This window comes from Cervus canadensis, chromosome 10 (genome assembly GCF_019320065.1).
Source record: "Cervus canadensis isolate Bull #8, Minnesota chromosome 10, ASM1932006v1, whole genome shotgun sequence".
Lineage (NCBI taxonomy): Eukaryota > Metazoa > Chordata > Mammalia > Artiodactyla > Cervidae > Cervus > Cervus canadensis.
The window spans coordinates 26,112,996-26,136,427 of record NC_057395.1 but is presented as its reverse complement, the minus strand read 5'-3'; the positions used below and the strand labels follow the sequence as shown (position 1 = coordinate 26,136,427).

Here is a 23,432-nt window from a genome sequence, read left to right as displayed (position 1 = left end):
TCCTGTGGCCACTGCTGAGTTTTCCAAATTTGCTGGCATATTGATGTTCTTAGAGTGTTCTAAAAATATAAACTAGGTTAAATTCATTTGTATTGCTGTTCAAATCTCTTATATCTATATAGATTTACCATCTACCGGTTCTTTCAGTTATTGAGGGAAGAGTATCAAAATCCTCAGCTATAATTGTGGATGTCTAGTTCTCTTTGCATTTCTAGCTTTGTATAATTTGAAAATCTGATATTAAGTACTTAACACAACTGTTTAGGATTTTTCATAGCATATTGATTAATTGGTCCCTTTATTATTATTACAAAATGGTCATCTTTATCTCTGATACCATTCCATTTTTGTGATAGTAACATAGCTACTTCAGCTTTCTATTGATTAGTGCTAGCATAGGTTATCATTTTGGAGAAGGCAATGGCAGGCTACTCTGGTACTCTTGCCTGGAAAATCCCATGGACGGAGGAGCCTGGTAGGCTGAAGTCCATGGGGTCACTAAGAGTCGGGCACGACTGAGTGACTTCACTTTCACTTTTCACTTTCATGCGTTGGAGAAGGAAATGGCAACCCACTCCAGTGTTCTTGCCTGGAGAATCCCAGGGACGGGGGAGCCTGGTGGGCTGGCGTCTATGGGGTCGCACAGAGTCAGACACAACTGAAGCGACGCAGCAGCAGCAGCAGGGTATCATTTTTCCTCCCTTACTTTCAAATTATTTGTTTCATTATATTCTAAGTGCGTTTTTTGAAGGCAGAATGTAGTTTAATCTTGCTTATATCCAATAAAACACCCTGTCCTTGTTAATGTATACAGACCATTTACGTTTAATTTGATTATTGATATGGTTAGGTTTAAATATACCATCTTGTAACTTATCTCCTATGTTTCATTGTTGTTTTTCTTTTCTTCATTTCTGCCTTCTTCGTATGAATTGAAATTTTTATGATTCCATTTTATTCCTTTGTTGGCTTATTTGATATCATTGTTTTGTTATTTTCATGGTTGCATTAGGGTCTGTAGTATATATCCTAGCACAGTCTTCTTTCAAGTGGTAGTATATATTACTTCACATGCAGTACACTTATATAGTACTTCCACTTTTTTTTTTACCTTTCTACCTTGGTTCTGTTGTCCTTTATCTTACTTTTACACATGGTTCAGACTGCTTAATATATGATTATTTTGTTTAAAATAACTAATTTGTTTTTTAAGTGATTCAAATAATAAGCAATAAACCTTATATGTTACAATTTCTAGTGTTCTATCTTTATTCTTCTTCCATATTTCCATCTGGTATCATTTTCCTCCTGCCCAAAGGACCTACTTAATATAGTTAGTAGTGTGGGTCTCCTTGCAAAGAGCTATTTCAGTTTTTGAATGTTTGAAAAAGACTTTATTTCACTTATGATTTTGAAAGATATTTTTTCAGGGTGTAGAAATCTAGGTTGAAAGTTTTAATTTTTTTTAGTACTTTAAAGATGTTGCTCCACTGACTTTTTTTAATTAAAAAATTTACTTATTTGTTTATTTGGCTGTGCCAGGTCCTAGTTGTGGCATACAGGATCTTTTAGATGCAGCGTTCAAACTCTTAGTTGTGGCATGTGGGATCTAGTTCCCTAACCAGGGATCTAACCCAGGTCCCCTGCATTGGGAGCACAGAGTCTTAGCGACTGGACCACCAGGGAAGTCCCGAGACTTTCCTTGTTTTTGATAATTGGAGAATGTCCCTGAATTGGAGTTTGATTTAAAAAATCATATTTAGACTGAGTCTCTAGGTTGGGGGCAAATAACAGAAATGAAGTACTCTTTTCATTATGTCAAGGGCACATGTTGTCTCTGTTGATGCTGACTTTGATCACCGGGCAGACGTGGGGCTTGTTGGGTTTCTGCACTACACACTTTCCCCCGTGTGTCCACTGTGTGCTCTTTGGAAAGATGTCCATGCACAGCCCCTCATGAGTGGGAAGCTGTGTCCCACCTCCTCGAGGGCAGAATATCTGCATAAATTGGGATTCTTCTGCATTGGAGATTTGTCTTTTCTCTCCTGTTTATTTACTTATTCCATCATTTTTTAATCTGTATGGTATTTATTTTTCTTCTTTGGGCTATAAATCTAGTATTGCATGTGTGCTCAGTTGTGTCCAACTCTTTGCAAATCCATGAACTGTAGCCCACCAGGCTCTGCTGTCCATGGCATTTCCCAGGCAAGAGTACTGAAGTGGGTTGCCATTTCCTTCTCCAGGGTATCTTCCCTACCCAGGGATTGAGCCTGCATCTCCTGCATTGGCAGGTGGATTCTTTACCACTGAGCCACACAATTGTTCCAGCTTTGATCCTCAGGAGCTCTTTCAGCGCCTGTGACATTTACAATTTTTTAAACTGCAATAAAGCCTTCGAAATGACTGTTCTACCCTGACTAAATTGCTCTTTAAGACTAGGGTAGGAACATAGGGATATACATTATTTTCAGGTGATGAATTAAATGATATTCTGGTTGTCTGAAAGAACTCATGAGACAAGAAGTAAGTTAAAGACTAGGGAGAAAAGTGCCCATTATGTAATAAATATTTTAAGAAGCTAATGAAATAGAAAGATAAATTGAAAAAATCCAAACCTTTTAAAGCAAATCTATAAATGGCTTCACATGCTTTAGCCAAAATTTCTTCTTCAGGAGAATTAAGCATTAGTACCACGGTTGCGACTTTTTTGCTTTCAACTGTTAATGGATCAAACTGAAAGGCAGAGAGAAAAATATCATAGCCACATATGAGTTTTAAAAAGACATAAAACATGAATGGTGTCTTGAAACTTAAGGAGAACATAATCTTATAAAAAGGTTGCAGTCACTGCCCACAAAGTGCATTGCAAAATTTTTATTTAAAAAATGTCACTGATGGAGAGTTGTCAACATTGCTGGCTTTGATATTCCTGGAGGGAAAAGAAAAGTATTTTGGAACCTGGAAGGTGTAGTCTCTCAATTTAGCCATGGGAAATCAAAAAAGTTACCTAAGCTGTTAGAATTCCAGTTTCCTTCTCTGAATAATGGGTATAATAATACCTATTGTGAAGGATTAAGGAGCAGATTAGAGATCATCTATGTAAAGATTTAGCAAGTTGTCTGGCACATAATAGGTGCTCATTAAATAACATATCTTAGTATAATTCTTCATCAATACACAAGAATCCTTGATAACCTGCTCTATTGGATACTCTGGCAGTCTCGGGGATCAGTACCTACTTTCTAACCACTACACCATTTCTTGAAAAGCAGGAACTACATTTATGTGAAACAACTAAAAATTTAAAGAAAGCAGCAGATCACCAAAGGTAAAACTGGATAAAATCTGGAGCAAGGAAAAGGTAATATAGTATAAATAAAAAGTATAGGACTGTGAGAAGTCCTGTACCCTGCTGTGAGATCCTGAGAATTCATGTTTAGCTGAAATGAACAATAAAAAACTCATGACCCCTATGGATTTTCTTTGGTCAAGGAGAAAACAAATTATACTGTTTTCTTCTGTTTCCAGAGACCATGGAGGAGGAAGTTCTGTTTATGTTAAATTTTTTAAAAATTTGAATTTCAAAGCTTTAGCTGCTTCTTTGTGTTGACCCCTTCTAAATGGACATCTTAATGTGTTTTCAGTTTAGTTCAGTTCAGTCACTCAGTCATGTCTGACTGTTTGCGACCCCATGGACTAGAGCACGCCAGGCCTCCCTGTCCATCACCAACTCCCGGAGTCCACCCAAACTCATGTCCATCAAGTTGGTGATGTCATCCAACCATCTCATCCTCTGTCATCCCCTTCTCCTCCCACCTTCAATCTTTCCCAGCATCAGGGTCTTTTCAAATGAGTCAGCTCTTTGCATCAGGTGGCCAAAGTATTGGAGTTTCAGCTTCAACATTAGACCTTCCAATGAACATTCAGGACTGATTTCCTTTATGATGGACTGGTTAGATCTCCTTGCAGTCCAAGGGACTCTCAAAAGTCTTCTCCAACACCACAGTTCAAAAGCATCAATTCTTCGGTGCTCAGCTTTCTTTAGAGTCCAACTCTCACATCCATACACGACTACTGGAAAAACCATAGCCCTGACTAGATGGACGTTTGTTGGCAAAGTAATGTCTCTGCTTTTTAATATGCTGTTTAGGCTGCTTATAACTTTCCTGCCACGGAGTAAGTGTCTTTTAATTTCATGGCTGCAGTCACCATCTGGTGTGATTTTGGAGCTCCCGCCCCCGCAAAAAAAAAGTCTGCCAATGTTTCCCCATCTATTTGCCATGAAGTGATGGGAAGGGATGTCATGATCTTATTTTTCTGAATATTGAGCTTTCAGCCAACTTTTCACTCTCCTCTTTCACTTTCATCAAGAAGCTCTTTAGTTCTTCACTTTCTGCCATGAGAGTGATGTCATCTGCATATCTGAGGTTATTGATATCTCTCCTGGCAATCTTGATTCCAGCTTGTGTTTCATCCAGCCCAGCATTTCTCATGATGTACTCTGCATATAAGTTAAATAAGCAGGGTGACAATTTGTAGCCTTGATGTACTCCTTTCCCTATTTGGAACCAGTCTGTTGTTCCATGTCCAGTTCTATCTGTTGCTTCCTCACTGCATACAGATTTCTCAAGAGGCAGATCAAGTGGTCTGGTGTCCATCTCTTTCAGAATTTTCCAGTTTGTTGTGATCCACACAATCAAAGACTTTGGCATAGTCAATAAAGCAGAAATAGATGTTTTTCTGGAACTCTCTTGTTTTTTCCGATGATCTAGCGGATGTTGGCAATTTGATCTCTGGTTCCTCTACCTTTTCTAAAACCAGCGTGAACATCTGGAAGTTCACGGTTCAGGTGTTATTGAAGCCCGGCTTGGAGAATTTTGAGCATTAATGTGTTTTGGGATGTAACAAAAATTGATGTTCGGTTTTGAGTAGAAGATGGAGAGAGAGATTACTCTGAATAAGGAGACATAATTGTGTGAGGTTAGAAGAGTAGAGAAGACAGAGAAGATGGCAGAAAAAATGACCTGAAAGGACGTGACTAGGATAAAAATACCTCTTGGAGGGAAAATAGTTGTTGGATTTTAGGGCAACATTATCTAAAATATGAATTGAAGCTGTTACACATTTAACTTAAATGTGAAATTTAAGTTAAAATGCAGAGATCAAACACTGGGAAATTAGGAAAGCCAAATAGAAAATGCATTACTGTTTTGGTTTATTTTAATTAGGGTCTTCTATCAAGTGAGATGACAGTATAACACTGTAAAGATCATGTAGTCTTTTCAAAACAATTATATATTACTCAATACTCGCTTAGAATAACAATGATACTTCTAGCTTTTATTTAAAAAACTAATTATCCCTAATAAAAAATTATTAAATCTTCTAAATATTAAAACAAAATGAAGCTGAAGCTGTTGTTTGCACATGTCTAACTCTGTGCTAGAGCTGAAACAGTTATCAAAGTCTCAAGCCTCTTAGATTCTTTCTGGAAGACAGATCTTCAGTAAATATCTGCTATGTGCACCAGGCTTACAGGTCCTTATGGATTCCAGTGACATGAACCATTGAGAAAAAATGGCCTCTAGGAAAGCCTAGAGCCATGGCTAGTATGCTGTCTGCAGCACTGACCATGAATATAAGGGCCTGGAAATTCACAGAAATTTTAAGGAAGAACTTCTAAAAGTACCTGGAGATTGAGACTTGAGAATTATCTTAGTTAGGTATTTAAAGGGTAACCCCAGAATTTCTGAGCACTTGGGGTCATCACTTGCTCACTAACATTTCTTTTCTTCATATTTTTTTGGCTGCACCTAATCTTAGTTGCAACATGAGGGATATTTTGGTTGTGGCATGTGAGATCAAACTCAGGCCCCCTGAATTGGGAACATGAACTCTTAGCCACTAGACCACCAAGGAAATCCCTAACTACATATGTTTTAATCTGAAAATTTGGGAGTTGGATTATTATCTCTCAGAGTTCTTCTAAATATATAATTCTAGGATTATATGAAGTACAAAAACATGGCAAGACAATAAATGTTGCTTTGGGCAAGGGAGAATTCATTTGAACTGGGGTAGATGGAGAAAGGTCTGTAGAGGTGGTGGAATTTTACATGTGATTTGAAGAATGGACACAACAGGCTGAGATAAGGTAGGCTGAGATAAGGAGAAAGGACATTCTGTTGGGGGAAACAACACCAGGAAGGTTTAAAATGGAAATGAATGTTGCATTTACAGTAGGTAAAATAGGAGCTTGACTAAGTAGAAAATATGTAATAGGAAGCAGAAATATTATTGAAAGATAAGGACATATAAGGCCTCAGCAATGACCTAGATCTTCCTCCCCACCACCCCCGCCCCTGCCCCAACACTCTAATGGGAATAATCAGCAGTTCAGAGGAAAGGCTTGTGACTCAAGAAATTTCGGTTCAGTTCAGCTCAGTCGCTCAGTCGTGTCTAACCCTTGGCGACCCCAGGGACTGCAGCACCCCAGGCCTCCCTGTCCATCTCCAACTCCCAGATTTACTCAAACTCATGTCCATTGAGTTGGTGATGCCATCCAACCATCTCGTCCTGTGTCGTCCTCTTCTCCTCCTGCCTTCATTTTTTCCCAGCATCAGGGTCTTTTCAAATGAGTCAGTTCTTCACATCAGGTGGCCAAAGTATTGGAGTTTAAGCTTCAGCATCAGTCCTTCCAATGAATATTCAGGATTGATTTCCTTTAGGATGGACTGACTGAATCACCTTGCAGTTCAAGGGACTCTCAAGAGTCTTCTCCAACACCACAGTTCAAAAGCATCAATTCTTCAGCACTCAGCATTCTTTAGAGTCCAACTCTCACATCCATACATGACCACTGGAAAAACCATAGCTTTGACTAGACGGATCTTTGTTGGTAAAGTAATGTCTCTGCTTTTAAATATGCTGTCCAGGTTGGTCATAACTTTTTCTTCCAAGGAGCAAGCGTCTTTTAATTTCATGCCTGCAGTCACCATCTGCAGCAATTTTGGAGCCCCCCAAAATAAAGTCTGTCATTGTTTCCACTGTTTCCCCATCTATTTGCCATAAAGTTATGGGACCAGATGCCATGGTCTTAGTTTTCTGAGTGTTTAGTTTTAAGCCAACTTTTTCACTCTTCTCTTTCACTTTCATCAAGAGGCTCTTTAGTTCTTCTTCGCTTTCTGCCATGAGGGTAGTGTCATCTGCATATCTGAGGTTATTGATATTTCTCCCAGCAATCTTGATTCTAGCATGTGCTTCATCCAGCCAGGCTTTTCTCATGATGTACTCTGCATATAAGTTAAATAAACAGGGTGACAACATACAGCCTTGACATACTCCTTTCCCTATTTGGAACCAGTCTGTTGTTCCATGTCAAGTTCTACCTGTTGCTTCCTGACCTGCATACAGATTTCTCAGGAGGCAGGTCAGGTGGTCTGGTATTCCCATCCCCTTCAGAATTTTCCACAATTTGTTGTGGTCCACACAATCGAAGGCTTTTGCATAGTCAATAAAGCAGAAGTAGATATTTTTCTGGAACTCTCTTGCTTTTTTGATGATCCAGCGGGGCAGTTTGATATGCCTTTTCTAAATCCAGCTTGAACATCTGGAAGTTCACAGTTCATGTATTGCTGAAGCCTGGCTTGGAGAATTTTGAGCATTACTTTACTAGTGTGTGAGATGAGTGCAATTGTGTGGTAGTCTGAGCATTCTTTGGGATTGCCTTTCTTTGGGATTGGAATGAAAACTGACCTTTTCCAGTCCTGTGGCCACTGCTGAGTTTTCCAAATTTGCTGGCATATTGAGTGCAGCACTTTCACAACATCATCTTTTAGGATTTGAAATAGCTCAACTGAAATTCCATCACCTCCACTAGCTTTGTTCATATTGATGCTTCCTAAAGCCCACTTGATTTTGCATTCCAGGATGTCTAGCTCTAGGTTGGTGATCACACCATCGTGACTATCTGTCTCATGAAGATCATTTTTGTATAGTTCTTCTGTGTATTCTTGCCACCTCTTCTTAATATCTTCTGCTTCTGTTAGGTCCATACCATTTCTGTCCTTTTTTGTGCCCATCTTTGCATGAAATGTTTCCTTGGTATCTCTAATTTTCTTGAAGAGATCTGTAGTCTTTCCCATTCTATTATTTTCTTCTATTTCTTTGCATTGATTGCTGAGGAAGGCGTTCTTATCTCTCCTTGTTATTCTTTGGAACTCTGCATTCAAATGGGTTTATCTTTCCTTTTCTCCTTTGGCTTTCACTTCTCTTCTATTCACAGTTATTTGTAAGGCCTCCTCAGACAACCATTTTGCCTTTTTGCATTTCTTTTCCTTAGGGTTGGATCCCAGGGTCTTGATCCCTGCCTCCCGTACAATGTCAGGAACCTCCATCCATAGTTCTTCAGGCACTCTGTCTATCAGATCTAATCCCTTGAATCTATTTCTCACTTCCACTGTATAATTGTAAGGGATTTGATTCAGGTCATACCTGGGTGGTCTAGTGGTTTTCCCTACTTTCTTCAGTTTAAGTCTGAATTTGGCAATAAGGAGTTCATGATCTGAGCCACATCAGCTCCTGGTCTTGTTTCTGCTGACTGTATAGAACTTCTCCATCTTTGGCTGCAGAGAATATAATCAGTCTGATTATGGTGTTGACCATCTGGTGATGTCCATGTGTAGAGTCTTCTCTTGTGTTGTTGGAAGAGGGTGTTTGCTATGACCAGTGCGTTCTCTTGGCAAAACTCTGTTAGCCTTTGCCCTGCTTCATTCTGTACTCCAAGGCCAAATTTTCTGTTATTCCAGGTATTTCTTGGCTCCCTATGTTTGCATTTCAGTCCCGTATAATGAAAGGACATCTTTTTTGGGTGTTAGTAAGGTCTTGTAGGTCTTCATAGAACCGTTCAGCTTCAGCTTCTTCAGCATTATGGGTTGGGTCACAGACTTGGATTACTGTGATATTGAATGGTTTGCCTTGGAAATGAACAGAGATCAGTCTGTCATTTTTGAGATTGCATTCAAAGTACTGCATTTCGGACTCTCTTGTTGACTACAATGGCTACTCCATTTGTTCTAAGGGATTCCTGCCCATAGTAGTAGATATAATGGTCATCCGAGTTAAATTCACCCATTCCAGTCCATTTCAGTTTGCTGATTCCTAAAATGTCGATGTTCACTCTTGCCATCTCCTGTTTGACCACCTCCAATTTGCCTTGATCCATGCACCTAACATTCCAGGTTCCTATGCAATATTCCTCTTTACAGCATCGGACTTTACTTCCATCACCAGTCACATCCACAACCAAGTGTTATTTTTGCTTTGGCTCCATCTTTCTTTCTGGGGTTATTTCTCCACTGATCTCCAGTAGCATATGGGTACCTACCGACCTGGGGAGGTCATCTTTCAGTATCCTGTCTTTTTGCCTTTTCATAGTGTTCATGGGGTTCTCAAGGCAAGAATACTGAAGTGGTTTGCCATTCCCTTCTCCAGTGGACCACATTTTGTCAGAACTCTCCACCATGACCTGTCCATCTTGGGTGGCCCCACATGGCATGGCTCATAGTTTCATTGAGTTAGACTAGGCTGTGGTCCATGTGATCAGATTGGTTTGTTTTCTGTGGTTGTGGTTTTCAGTCTGTCTGCCCTCTGATGGAGAAGGGTAAGAGGCTTATGGAAGCTTCCTGATGGGTGAGACTGACTGAGGGGGAAATTGGGTCTTGTTCTGATGGCTGGGGCCATGATCAGTAAATCTTTAATCCAATTTTCTGTTGATGGGTTCAAGAAATTTAAACTTTGCTAATTTATCATTCAGATGTGAAAAAGATAGGTTCAGGCATTTTCAAACTCAAGTATATCAACTGTAATTTCAAACAAATTACTCAGCAAATATTCCAGTCAAGGTTGGGGAGGACAAAATAGAAACGGAATAGTGGCATATCATAAATTGATAAAATCAATAAACTGAATATAACAGTGGTCTGAATCACAGCATAACTCTGAAGAAAGGATTTCTAAAGTAATGATGGCATGATAAGAAAGAAAAAGTTAACAATGATTGCAGTTAAAATTCTAGATTTTTTTTGTAAAATTTCATGGATTTTATCCTGGAATTTTAATGTTTTTTGTTAATTGACTGTTTTCCCATTTGAATGTATTAATAAGTTGCCTTGAGGCCTGATCTATATGCCCAGGATGTAGAGGGATACTTGACTTGTCTATGGTATGTACTCAATATTTGTCTGATAAATGAATGACTTTCTTCAGGCAAAGGGTTATATTATTTCTCTATCCCTATTACCTAGAACAGTACCCTGGATATAGAAATACTCTGTAAATGCCTATAAAGGAATGTATTAAAGTGCCTCTGGAAACTTCTTTTTTATGCTTGTGGCCTTAAAGTGCCTTCCTTGAGTGTTGTACTGTCTATTGAAGCCAGAAAAGAAGATTTCAGATCTGAGGTTCAGGAAGCCATCAGTGGGCTCCAGGGACAGTTTGTCTCTCTGAAATTGTGGGCAGAACTTTTGGTGTGCTTTCTTCAGGGAGAGAGTCCATAATCACCATTCTATCCTCTTGAGGCCCCCTGACCCTGCACTGAACCCTTGAGACTCACAACCTCAGATCACCTTTTACCTAAGACAGTGCCCCTGGCATCCTGGATGGTTACCTTCCCTTACATTTTTGAACTTCCACTTCAGAGACTTCTGATATTTCAATATTTTTAAATTTAATTTTGCAAGCATGTGAATGAACAGACTGTGCTAAACTGTGGATCTGTCATGATCTCCACGGAATGACTACAGCTCTCAAAGGAGCAGGGTATGTGGAAATGCATTTAAACATCTTTTAATTCTCCTTCCATGGTTCAGAAAACACTTTAGTATTTTGCCATATCTTCTGGTTATCCTTAAGAAAAAGGTGATGGGGGTACAAGAAGCTTAAAAGGAAGTTTGAGACTGTGAGAATTACCATCGTAAGAGCTGTCAAAGAAGAAATATCAGTGTTTGGCAGAGAGTGGAGAAACTTGGCATGAGATGCATTTCTCCTACAGAGCCTGCAGCGCTATAGTAATCTTTTATTAGAAAAGGCGCCGAGAATAAGATGATAGCTGTAACAGAATGCCACATGACTAAATAAATAATCCTGTGCTGTAATTACAGATTCCATCTGCTTTCCCGTGAGGAACTCATAGCGAGTCACCAACAAGCTGGTTGTGAAATCATAATTTCGCGCTCTGTACGGAATAAATGATGAACCAAAATTATTTACAAAGAGGATGAGAGAAAGGGGAACCGTTTTGGCTAAGCTTTGAATTTTAAGTCCAGTCAATTAGAGAAGCCATGGACTGGTAGAGATGCTTTTCTATCTCTATGAAGGAAACAAGACCATCTAGGATGAGACTGCCCAACAGAAGAACAGTGATGGAAAGATCCCAACCCTGTGTTGTCTGTGTGGCTCTTGAGCACTTGAGCTAATGTGACTGAGGTACTGAGTTTTTCATTTTATATTGTTGATTTTCACTAATACAATTTCAGTTATTTAAATGTAAATAACCATATGTGGCCACTAGCTTCCATGATTAGACAGCACATGTCTAAAAGAACATACAATTATAAAACTGGACTCAGTGAAAAGAGATAAATCATGACAGTTGAGTGATTTTTATGGCGCCAGCAAGTGCAAATAAAAGGCTTTTTTGATTCTTTCGGAATGTGTTTACGGAGTCGGTGGTCTCCAATCATGAGGAGCCAACTGCCCAGGGAAAGGGAGACAGATAAACAGAAGGAAGCCGACTGCACCACCCTGGCACAAGCTTTTAGTACAGGCTCTTTAAACATCAGTTAAAATCTGCCAAAGGGTAAAGGTTAAAATGAAAACCGCTAAAATAGCCTCTCATTTGCTTTACAACCTGAGTCATTCTGAGGCTGGTGGAAAGGGTCCAGAAAAACAAGCCCCAGGAGACATCTCTTCTTCCATGGAACTGGATTTGGTTGCCCAGGTAGGAGAGCAGGTTCTGCCAGTGCCTCTGATTCAACACCCACCACACTTGGTTCCCACATGCACTTAACCAGAAGAGAAGGCATTGACCCATTAACATAAATGTCTACTTGACACTTAACTACTAATATTCTAGAGCCAGATCACAGTCTGTGAGTTTAGACCTGTGGATTCAGTTGTCACTGAAATGTAAGAGAATAAAATTTCCATGCTCTTAAACTCAAAGAGACCTGACCATAAATCATAATGGCCATGCTCTGGGCGTCTGGGAACATTAGCGGCTGGCTGGTCTTTCAAAACTGACAACCCTGCCTCTTCAGACAGGTTCAAGCAAACTTCAACAGTTTTGTAGGGTGATGGACAGCACCCTCAGCCACATCATGAATAATTACATGTACCGAGTTCTTATCTAATGCCTGGCACTGTTTTAAGTATCTTTTACTTATCTAACCTTGCCCCACTGCTGTAAGTGGTTATGAAGTGGGTATCCCATGAAGTGGACATCATCACATCCTCACTGGGGAATACAGAGGTCAGGAGATTTGCCCCAGATCACAGTTGGTGGGTGATGAAGCAAGGATTCAGACTTTGACAGTATCTTAGTCACAGAATATCACTGTTGTTATTGTTCAGTCACTAAGTCAGATATGACTCTTTGTGATCCCATGGACTGCAGCATGTCAGGCTTCCCTGTCTCTCACTATCTCCTGGAGTTTACTCAAACTCATGTCCATTGAGTCAGTGATGTCATCCAACCATCCCATCCTCTGTTGTCCCCTTCTCCTCCTGCCTTCAATCTTTTCCAGCATCAGGGTCTTTTCAAATGAGTCAGCTCTTCACATCAGGTGGCCGAAGTATTGGAGTTTCAGCTTCAGCATCAGTCCTTCCAATGAATATTCAGGACTGATTTCCTTTAGGATTGATTGGTTTGATCTCTCTGCTGTCCAAGGGACTCTCAAGAGTCTTCTCCAGAATCACGATTTGAAAGCATCAATTCTTCAGCACTCAGCCTTCTTTATGGTCCAACTCTCACATCCATACATGACCACTGATGCCCTACCAAATATTGCCTACTATGGTCATTTTTGCTAATAACTCTTTCATGCACTCAATCCACAGAAAGTCTGCTTTTTATTAAAGCATCAAAAGCAAACTTTCAGCCAGACTTGGAAATGATTTGTAAAAGCAGAATATAGTTGTATTTGTTATGCAAGCCATATCCTCCCAACATCAAGGCATCTTCTCAGCTAGTACTCTCCTTTAGGAGAAGAAATGGAAAGCAATAAACCATAAATGCACATGTCAGTTATGCTTCAACAATGAAAATACTAACAAAAGCAAAGGGAGCTTTTTGTTTTAACCTTATCACTGAACATCCTTTTTTTCCATCCCCATTTGCCCATCTTAACCAGTAGATGAAAGATTAGTAAAAATAAAAATCTTTGGAAACAGTGTTTTAGAAGATATAAAAGAAGCAAACTGCCATGGCCTGACAGGGAAAAGTTTATTTTCTCAAGCAGTTATATATCCCTCTTTTAAATCTGATTTTTCATCTATAATTTATACAACAAACCCTTCACAGACTTTGAAGAGGTATACCTTGGAACAAATTCCAAGTTCAGATAGTTTAAGCTGTGCTATAGCGTTTTGAAATAGCCATGAAATTAAAAGACGCTTGCTCCTTGGAAGGAAAGTTATAACCAACCTAGACAGCTTATTAAAAAGCAGAGACAGTACTTTGCCAACAAAGGTCCATCTAGTCAAAGCTATGGTTTTTCCAGTAATCATGTGTGGATGTGAGAGTTGGACTCTAAAGAAAGCTAAGCACCAAAGAATTGATGCTTTTGAACTGTGGTGTTGGAGAAGACTCTTGAGAGTCCCTTGGACTGCAAGGAGATCCAGCCAGTTCATCCTAAAGGAAATCAATCCTGAATATTCATTGGAAGGACTGATGCTGAAGCTGAAACTCCAATACTTTGGCCACCTGATGCGAAGAGCTGACTCATTTGAAAAGACCCTGATGCTGGAAAAAATTGAAGGCAGGAGGAGAAGGGGACGACAGAGGATGAGATGGTTGGATGGCATCACCGACTCAATGGACATGAGTTTGAGTAAACTCCAGGAGTTGGTGATGGACAAGGAGGCCTGGCATGCTTCAGTCCATGGGATTGCAAAGAGTCGGACACAACTGAGTGACTGAACTGAACTGATAGTGTTTTGAAGCATTAGAATTTATAATATAGAAAAGCAATTAGGTATTTAATACTGCTCTATCAGCTTTATTAACATAAAGTCAGTGTAGGGGAAGGATGGAAGGACCCTCAGGATAGTCAGGGACCACTGATCACTGTTCCACATGCCTTCAGCAGCCCTCAAGGCTACAGTGACCCAAGGAAACAAGAGCTGGATTTTTGTTAACTTGAGGATTGGAATTGTTTCTCAGTCCTTGACTGTGCTCCTCAAGGATTGGAATAGAGGGGACAATACCAGCAAGACATTATAAAATTATGAAACATATATTAGTCAAATATGTCTATTGTTTAATAGTCCCTTAATTCTAATTTTAATCAGAAAGTGTTTGTCCTCAAGTTCTGTGTTCATTACTCCACTTTCTGGTAACAGGATGTCAATAATGCTATTTTGCAGTAAAAATAAGAGTAATTCAAACTAGATGCAATGATTAAAATAAGAGAATTTAGAACATTTGAGCATTATGTCCAAAGGAGAGCAGCCAGACCAATGAAATTTATCAGGAGACCACACTGACCATCTCTGCAAAACTTTCCTAGACAGCTACATTGAGGTATCATGCATAAAAAGTTACATAGGAGTGTGTGTGTGTGTGTGTGTGTGTGTGAGAGAGAGAGAGAGAGAGAGAGAGAGAATCTAAAGGATTTTCGGGATAACAGATCTTATTTACTGAGAGTTTACTAGGCACTGTGAACTTCATGTATTCTATTTCATTGTAATTAATAGAGCAACCAAAATAATTTGGACGTGACAATTCTCATTTAAGAAATTAAAAAAAAATAAGACTGAAATAACTTGGCCAGACTTAGCAACTTCACCAGAATAACAGAGTTTATGAGAGGCAGACCTGGGACAGAGTTCACATTTGTAACTGCAGTGTCCCAGTGTTGTCTGGAAGACTCCTGCATTAACATCAGGTTCCTTCAGGCTGTAAATCTTGTGAGTCTGTTGACTATACATACTTTTCTCCCCATTCACCTTTTATTTGAAGAAAACCACACCAAATGTCTGTTCCAAATTAAATTTTAAATTGAAAATTGTCCTAGGACATTTTAAACACAATCTTTCAGTAGTTCATAAACTTTAAAGAGAAATGATAGAACCCTGCTTTAATTTTTTTTTATTATAGCCTTTTTTCCTTTTTTTTTTTTTTTAACTGTGCCTGGTCTTAGTTGTGGCATGTGGTTAGATGCAGCATGTGACTCTCAGTTGCAGCATGTGGGATCTAGTTACCTAACCAGGCATGAAACCCAGGGTCCTGTGCATTGGGAGCATGGAGTCTTAGCCACTAAACCAAAGGCAGTCCCTATTATAACTTTTTAATTTAAATATTGTGATCACATTCCCATGCTATCAAACATTAAGTGACATCATTTTATCAAAATGGAATAATTTATTTAAGTTTTTATTTTAAAACAATTTTGTCACTTCTAATTGTTTACTTCTGTGATATCTACTGCTATGGAAATAATTTTTTGTGTAATACATGCTTATTTACCATGACCACTTTAAACCATCTTACATCTCCTAAGATCACCTCATCCCAATTGCCAACCTGTTGGACATTGTTTGTTGAACGTTGCTTTTGAAAGGGAGAGACAAAGGTTTGGTTTTGAGGAATGCGTTATTCGAGCACTTGAAAGAGAAAAAGGTGATGAACACAGACCTTTTTTCTCCATAGGACTGGAAAACACAAGACTTCTATCCAAATGGTCATCTAAAGACAACCTTATATACATACCTAGTAGCTACAGCATTACCTTCATTCATTTTTTAAAAATCCACTTAGATAATTAACATCAATGAGAGACTGGCAAATGTAAATTTAAAGTATTTGAAAAAACAAACCAAAACTATTTGTTCATTAACTAGGCTTATAAACATGCCATCCACATACTGGAAAAGCTAATAATTACTCTCTAATTGTGCTAATTATGTAATGACAATGTTGTAAATGTTTGTTTACATAATGTTAGATTTCTCTGACTAATCTTATCATTAGTCAGACTTTGGACTTCTGCCACTGTGCACTCATGTATATACTGGTACATGCCAAACTGTTTCAACAATTTATTTTTAAAACTAGTTAACATGCTGCTAGTATTCAAATCAGAAACTTACCACATCCTTGGGAGGGGGCTCTGCTTCCTTCTTTACCTTTTTACCCATTCTGGAAAAAATACCACAAATGGTTAAAATGTCATCTGTACATTGTACATGCACAAATCTGTTACCTACATACCTAGGAGGAAATGTACTTCTTCTAAATTTTACCTAAAAAGAGACTATGCAATACACGTAGAAATGACTGCACATATACAAATATGTTTCCTACATCCCAAGTTTCACAATTTTAAAGAAAATTATTGCTAAGATTGTTGGACATTAGTCCTGGCTTCTGGTTTAGAAAGAAGAGTACATTAATGACATAAATTTTACTTACATAACAGGTAATGATTTACTACGCTTATAGCTCACTTGGTAGGGTTTGGGAGATTAAATGCAAATTAATTTTGAGACCTGCAGGGATGTTCTGTCACAAAGGAAGGGATTTTTGTCTGCTTTCTTGCACTGATCTATCCCAAGCACCTAGAACAATGTCTGGCACATACTGACCAACTGACATAAAAATCATTAACTCTGTGACTAATTATTTTCTGAATGGTATCTGAGCTCTACCAGGTCCAAGTGAACATTTGTGTCATTTTCCTAGATAACAAAATGTTTTCTATAATATATTCTATATCTCAATTTTAAAAAGTAATTGAGAATCTGAAAAGATGAATTCTAGGGAAATTGGGGTTACTCCTTGCAAAGAACCTTTCCCACCTGCCCTTTTATGTCCAGTCTTGTGAAGGAAAAAATTAATGGAACAGTATACATACTTGATGGAGAAAGCAATGGCACCCCACTCCAGTACTCTTGCCTGGAAAATCCCATGGACAGAGGAGCCTGGTAGGCTGAAGTCCATGGGGTCACTAAGAGTAGGACATGACTGAGTGACTTCACTTTCACTTTTCACTTTCATGCATTGGAGAAGGAAATGGCAACCCACTCCAGTGTTCTTGCCTGGAGAATCCCAGGGACGGGGGAGCCTGGTGGGCTGTCATCTATGGGGTTGCACAGAGTTGGACACGACTGAAGCGACTTAGCAGCAGCAGCAGCATACATACTTGATATACCACAGAGGAGTAACTCCACCTGGGTACAGAAAACTTTCCAAGATGCTGGTGACTGTTAAAGTAACCCATTTCTCCAATGAGAGTTTGTGGGGTTATGCTTGCTATTAGGACAATTTCAGACAGTGTATTCTAGTCCAGTGGTCTCCAACCTCTGGGATCTAATGCCTGATGATCTGAGATGGAGCTGATGTAATAATAATAGAAATAAAGTACACAATAAATGTTAACACACTTGAATCATCCCGAAACTGTTCCCCCTACCCTGTCCTGGCTTCCATAAAACTTGTCCCTGGTGCCAAAAATGTTGGGGACCACTGTAATATAGTCTCAAGGAAATTACTATAGTCTCAAGAGAAATTCTGGGAAGTAGGATATCTTTGGAGAGAATCTACAATGTCAGGGTTAGTTCAGATGGCTCACCAAGGGATAAAAGCAACTCCAAGCACTAAAGACACGGAACATGATTGATCACACACGTTTTAAAGTCAAATGTTCATAGAAATTCATAGCGACTTCTGAAAGACAACTATTCCAGGTCCCTACCTTCCAGTCACATTCATTTCAAGATCTTTGAGGCCCTGGGGAAGCCTATGCTGGGATGCACTACCTCACACTATATCTAATATGTTAAAACATTAAAATACACCCATATCCCTCACTGAATATAATTTTCATCATTAAAAGTTTTGAAAACTTGCATATGAAATGACTCATCTGTTTGTACACCTGAAAATTGTTGCAAAATGAGAAAATTATTTTATTTTCAAATCTAATATTAATAAAATACAATATTAACTTTTGAATTTTCTTTTCATATCTTAGGACCAGTAGTTTTTTTCAGATCTCTGACATCTTTCTCAGATACTTGAAAACCACACAGATCCTAGACTTCTGCTTATAATGTTTCAGGCAGGCACATAGACTATTCTGGACAGATGAAAATCTTTCCTATGATTTCTTTAGGAAAAAGAGTTCCCATAGCTCTTTATAACCAATTCCAACATATAGCAGTCTTTGCTTTACAAAAGAATTCCTTATGAATAACATTCAAGAAGCAATTAAATTACACCTGTAGAAAGTTACTTGATGTCATCTGATTTTTCACTTGGGAACTTATGTTTCCCATCTCAGGAGAGTGAATTTGAGTAACTGCATACTGAAAAATACAGAGGCTGTAATAGCCTAAACATATAGGATTACAGAGATAGAACTTGTCCTCAGCAGCATGGTTAAGTAGGAAGTATTTCTTTTCTTTTTAAACCATTTTGGGTATAATAGTTATAGGGGAGAAAATACACAGCTGACAGAGTCCAGGGCAGTGAACCCAAAAGATGACTTTCAGGTTTTGTGGGTTTTTTTTTAATTTGTAAATTAAACATTTCACTTCAAATCAACATGATGCAACTAAATTACCTTGTTTTATTCTTAAAGCTACAGAGATGTCAAATTAAGAAAATAAATCCCTTTGATTTTTGAAGCAACCTAAACCTGTTTTTCCTGACTATTTTACCACTTCCCCATTGATTTTTATTGTGCTAAAATACATAACACATAAAACTTATCCTTTTAACTCCTTTTAAGCTCATAATTCCGTGTCTACGGTTTACTTATACAGGTGTCACATTTCATCACAGAGAATTTGGCAAACAAGGAAGGGCAAATGGAATTTTTTTAAAAATCACTCAGAAATAAGCTCAGGAAGATCAGCACTATTTGGATATGGCTCATTTTGGTGTGTATTTTCTATAGTGATTTTACTTTCCTACTTGGATTTCTATCTGCAATTCTCAACTTAGCTTCCTGGGGGCATTTTCTTTCTAAATTCTCAAACTAACAGACAAGTTCTTGAAATCTCAGTCTCCATTTATTGCTCCAGTCATCATCACTGGATCAGCATGCCATTTAAGACAATATTTTAATGCCCATCATCCAGCCAGTCCCTAATTGTTGAGCATTTGTTTTCAACTTTTTGAAATTATGTGCAGACTGCAAATGAACATTTTTAGAGGTAAAATTTTCATCCTCACCTAAAATTGTTTTATTTTAAATCCCTAGCATAAAATAACAGGGCTAAAAGGTATGAACTTCACGGCATTGGACATGAAAACAAATGTTTTGAATGTTCATAGTCTTGATTATTGGAATCATTTTTCCACGAATTTACTGATCTTCTTAGAGAACTTTCAGCCTTATGCTATCTTAAACGTTTTCTAACGAGATTTTTTTTTTTTTTTTTTAAGAAGGTGTAGAACAACAGAGGACCCACTTTTTGAGTTGCTCAGAATCAGGTAACGGAATCTTAGACCCTCAGATACCCGCTCTGGACCTCAGTTTTGTCACCTGTTGAATAGGACGCTGTTGGCAGGCTTATGAAATCCACTGGGACCCCAGTCTAATTCTGCGGGCATAGAGCAGGGACCCAGGGGTCCTCCCAAGGTCTTCCCTTAGTTGCCCCGGATGCTCCTACACGCGGGGCACTTTCTCTTTCCCCAACTCTTGCCCTGGGCCTCTCCAAACCCCCAGGATAGCGGTGCAGCAGCCCAATCGCCTTTACCTGCAGGGAGATTCAGCCGGGCAACGGCTCCTCTGATCTGGCGAACAATACCAACCGCCGCCAGCGCGCGCCTGCTAGTCCGCTGTTGTGACTGGTTGCTAGGCGACAGGGAGCCGCACCTGCGCAGTCAGCGCCCGCGTGCGCCTGGGCAGTGGAAACTCCAGCTTGGCTTCCCCATAGCCCAACCGCGTTGAGAGGTAGGTACCTGAGAAGCCATGTGCATCCTCGGTGTTTGACTCCCAGGCTTTGCAGGCCGGATAGACATTGGGCATCTTCCCCTTCTAGTTGTTGAGAGCCAGCCCCAGTGACAACGAAATCAGGAAGCAGAGCCAACTCCGCTTCTGTCCAGAGAACTGGCTATGGATTCTCACACTCCTAGGTTCAGGTGCGTTCTCCCAGTGAAGCGCCTCGGCCAGAGTCTCTGCGAGGCGACTTCCAAATGCCGTCTTCATAAAATGCCCTTTGATTGACCTTAGCAAAAAAATCTCTCCCATCATCATCCCAAATTTCCTTCATGCTCCTTAAAAGTCAAATCTCTTTCTCCATCCCACTTCCCTGTTTTATCTTCCTTTAATTTGCATTTTTATAAACATCTTATATATGGAACCACACAAAGCACTACCATTTCGGTCTGGCTTCTTTAACTAAGCAAATGCTTTGGAGATTTGTCCATGGTGTTGCATGTATCCGCAGTTTGTTTCTGTTACTGAGTAGTATTGCACTGCATGGATGGACCACATCCATTTGCTGACTGATGGACGTTTGGGTTCTTTCCAGTTTTGGACTATTATAAATAAATATGCTCTAAACAGTTATACACAGGTTCTTGTGTGAACATATGTTTCTTCTTCCTTGGGAAAATACCCAAGAGTATAATTTCTGGGTCTTATGCCATGTGTATGTTTGATGTTACCAAAACTTGCCAAACTGTTTTTTAAAGGAACTATACTATATTTGTATTTCCATCAGCAGTGAGTCAGAGATCCATTTGCTTTATGCCCTAAAACACTTGGTATTGTCAAGCCTTTTAGTTTTAGTCTTCCGTTTGGTTATGTAGTATTATCTCCTTCTGGTTTTAATTTGCATTTCCTTTATGACTAATCATGATGAGCTGATTCTCCATACTTGTTAACCATTTCAGTATCTTCTTTTGTGAAGTTATCTGTCCAAATATTTTTCTACTTTTAACTGGGCTGTTTGTCTTATTATTGAGTGGTAAGAATAAACTATATATTCTGGATGTTGCTGTTGTTTAGTTACTAAGTCATATCTGACTCTTTTGTGACCCCATGGGCTGTAGCTCGTCAGGCTTCTCTGTCCATGGGATTTCCCAGGCAAGAATACTAGAGTGGGTTGCCATTTCCTTCTCCAGGGGATCTTCCTGACCCAGAGATTGAACCTTTGTGTCCAGCATTGCAGGCAGATTCTTTTACCACTGAGCCACCAGGGAAGCCCATATATTCTAGATACAAGTTATTTATCATATGTGTAGTTTGAAAATATTTTCTGCCCTGGTGAACCAGGAAAATGAAATTTAGAGACCATAATCTAAACATTAGGGTTGCTCACTGCTACTGAGTTGGTCATTCCTTCCAGGCCTTCTCAGAAGCCTAGTGAGGCTCTGAATTCAGCACATTCATAAACCGGAATCCAGACAATGGTTGTAAGACAGAAAATATCATTGTGTGTCTGTCGTAAGCACTCTTTGGTTCTCTAGCCATGGCTTCTACTGGGATCTTAAAATTGTCATTTTCTGTCTCAGAATCACTGAATATATTTAGAAGTAATTCACCCACTCCACATCCCTTGCATCCCTTTTGTCAACCACACTGCTCTATAGCAGTAGCCCCTTGGTCTGTCAAAACTGTCTCCAATAGGTACTTTTTTCTAGGCTACCACAAGTGACTCCCAATAAGACGTCCTCTCAAAATAAGCAAATCTGCCATTTTCAAATTCAGTCAAGTCAAGCAACCAGTTCAAGATTTATATCTTTGAGCTTCTAAGATCAATAATCACTTCTGGTTTCAATTACATTGTCATTTGAAGTTCCATTTCAGACAACAAAATCTATTCTAGTTAGGGAATTAGAGATTTAGAGAATTAGTGCTAAGACTGGACAAACAGGTTCTAGGCGTAACATTGAGAGATGACTTTCAAAGCAATACTGCGGGGCATAATTCACAGTAACTATGACATGAAAACAACTGAAGTGTCCACTGACAGACAAACAGATAAAGAACATGTGTATCTATGCACAATGGAAGATTATTCAGCCATAAAAAAAAAAGGACTCCTGCCATTTATGCCAAAATGGATGGACGTTGAGGGCATTAAGTGAAATGTCAAAGACAAATATGATATTCTCTCACTTATAAGTGCAACCTGAAAGCATTAGAACTCATAGAAACAGAGTAGAATGATGATTTCCAGGGGCTGAAGGACCCTGGAAAATGGGAGGCTGTTGGCCAAAAGGTATAAATTTTCAGTTATCAGTAAGTTCTGGAGATGTGATGTACAGTATGATGATTATAGTTACCCACACTGTATTGTACCCTTGAAAGTTGCCAGAAGAGTAAAGTTTAATATTCTCACCAAGAGTTTCTGAGCTAAAAGAAGAATTGAAATTTTGGGTGTAAGTGCGGGTATAAAATAATTCTTTCTGTGTAAATTTGAAGGTTGGCTTGTTAGCTTAAGAAATATATTAACCAAATGTTGACCATCTTAATGAGCCTGGTCCAAGATTGGAAGGACCACAAGAAATATTGTAATGTACACTGCCAACAGTAATGAATTCAAAGGAAAAAATGATCACTCACTGATGTTTAGCAAGTGTTAGAATTGGAATCCTAAAAAATTAGTGAGATGAGTAGAGCAGTATCTTTATTCTAGAAGAAAAACTTCATTAAAATTTTGAAATAATATGAAAACATTTTAAAGGATTAAATATCTATTCATTATTGTAAATTATTTCAATGTTACATTTGTCAAAGAAAGTTGAGAGTTTTAATGCTTAAAAATTATAAACCTATGAAGTAAAATTTTGAAATATTAAAGATCAGATTATCTGATTACGAGCGAAAAAGCAGTTTTCATTCATTAAAGAAAAAGTATCATCTATTATTTGCTGCCTTTTCTTATGTAAACATAGTTGCTGACCAAGGTATGAAGAATATGAAAGATTTAGATCAGGAATTACATATAGCAGTTTCCAGCGCAAATCAGAAGTATGTGTGTGTGTGTGTGTGTGTGTGTGTGTGTGTAAAATATTTACAGAAACAGATGCAACTTTTCATTTAAAAGTTATACTAATATTTCAACTAATTTTTTCTTATTGTAAATATGCAATATATATATAATTTGATAATTTTTCTTCACCAAGCCCCATATTGACTCTCTAGAGTCCCTTCCAGTTCACATCAGTGTGGCTTACATGTATTACCATTTTCCGA

At 38.8% G+C, this 23,432-nt stretch overlaps 1 protein-coding gene across 2 annotated transcripts in view; it reads right to left on the bottom strand.

Moving 5' to 3' along the window:
- ARMC3 (armadillo repeat containing 3) overlaps window positions 1–20,046 on the bottom strand; it is an 86,651-nt gene extending 66,605 nt beyond the window's left edge. The window contains exons 1-3 of one of the 2 annotated variants that reach the window (XM_043479775.1): window positions 19,984–20,046; window positions 16,369–16,417; window positions 2,616–2,733 (exon numbers count right to left, since the gene is read on the bottom strand). In XM_043479775.1, the coding sequence (XP_043335710.1) occupies window positions 2,616–2,733; window positions 16,369–16,416 (166 nt within the window). In that variant the 5' untranslated portion in view covers window position 16,417; window positions 19,984–20,046. Of the gene's footprint in view, window positions 1–2,615; window positions 2,734–16,368; window positions 16,418–19,983 lie in introns of those variants that run through there. The other variant, XM_043479774.1, reaches the window with a different exon arrangement.
- Window positions 20,047–23,432: the final 3,386 nt, after the last annotated feature.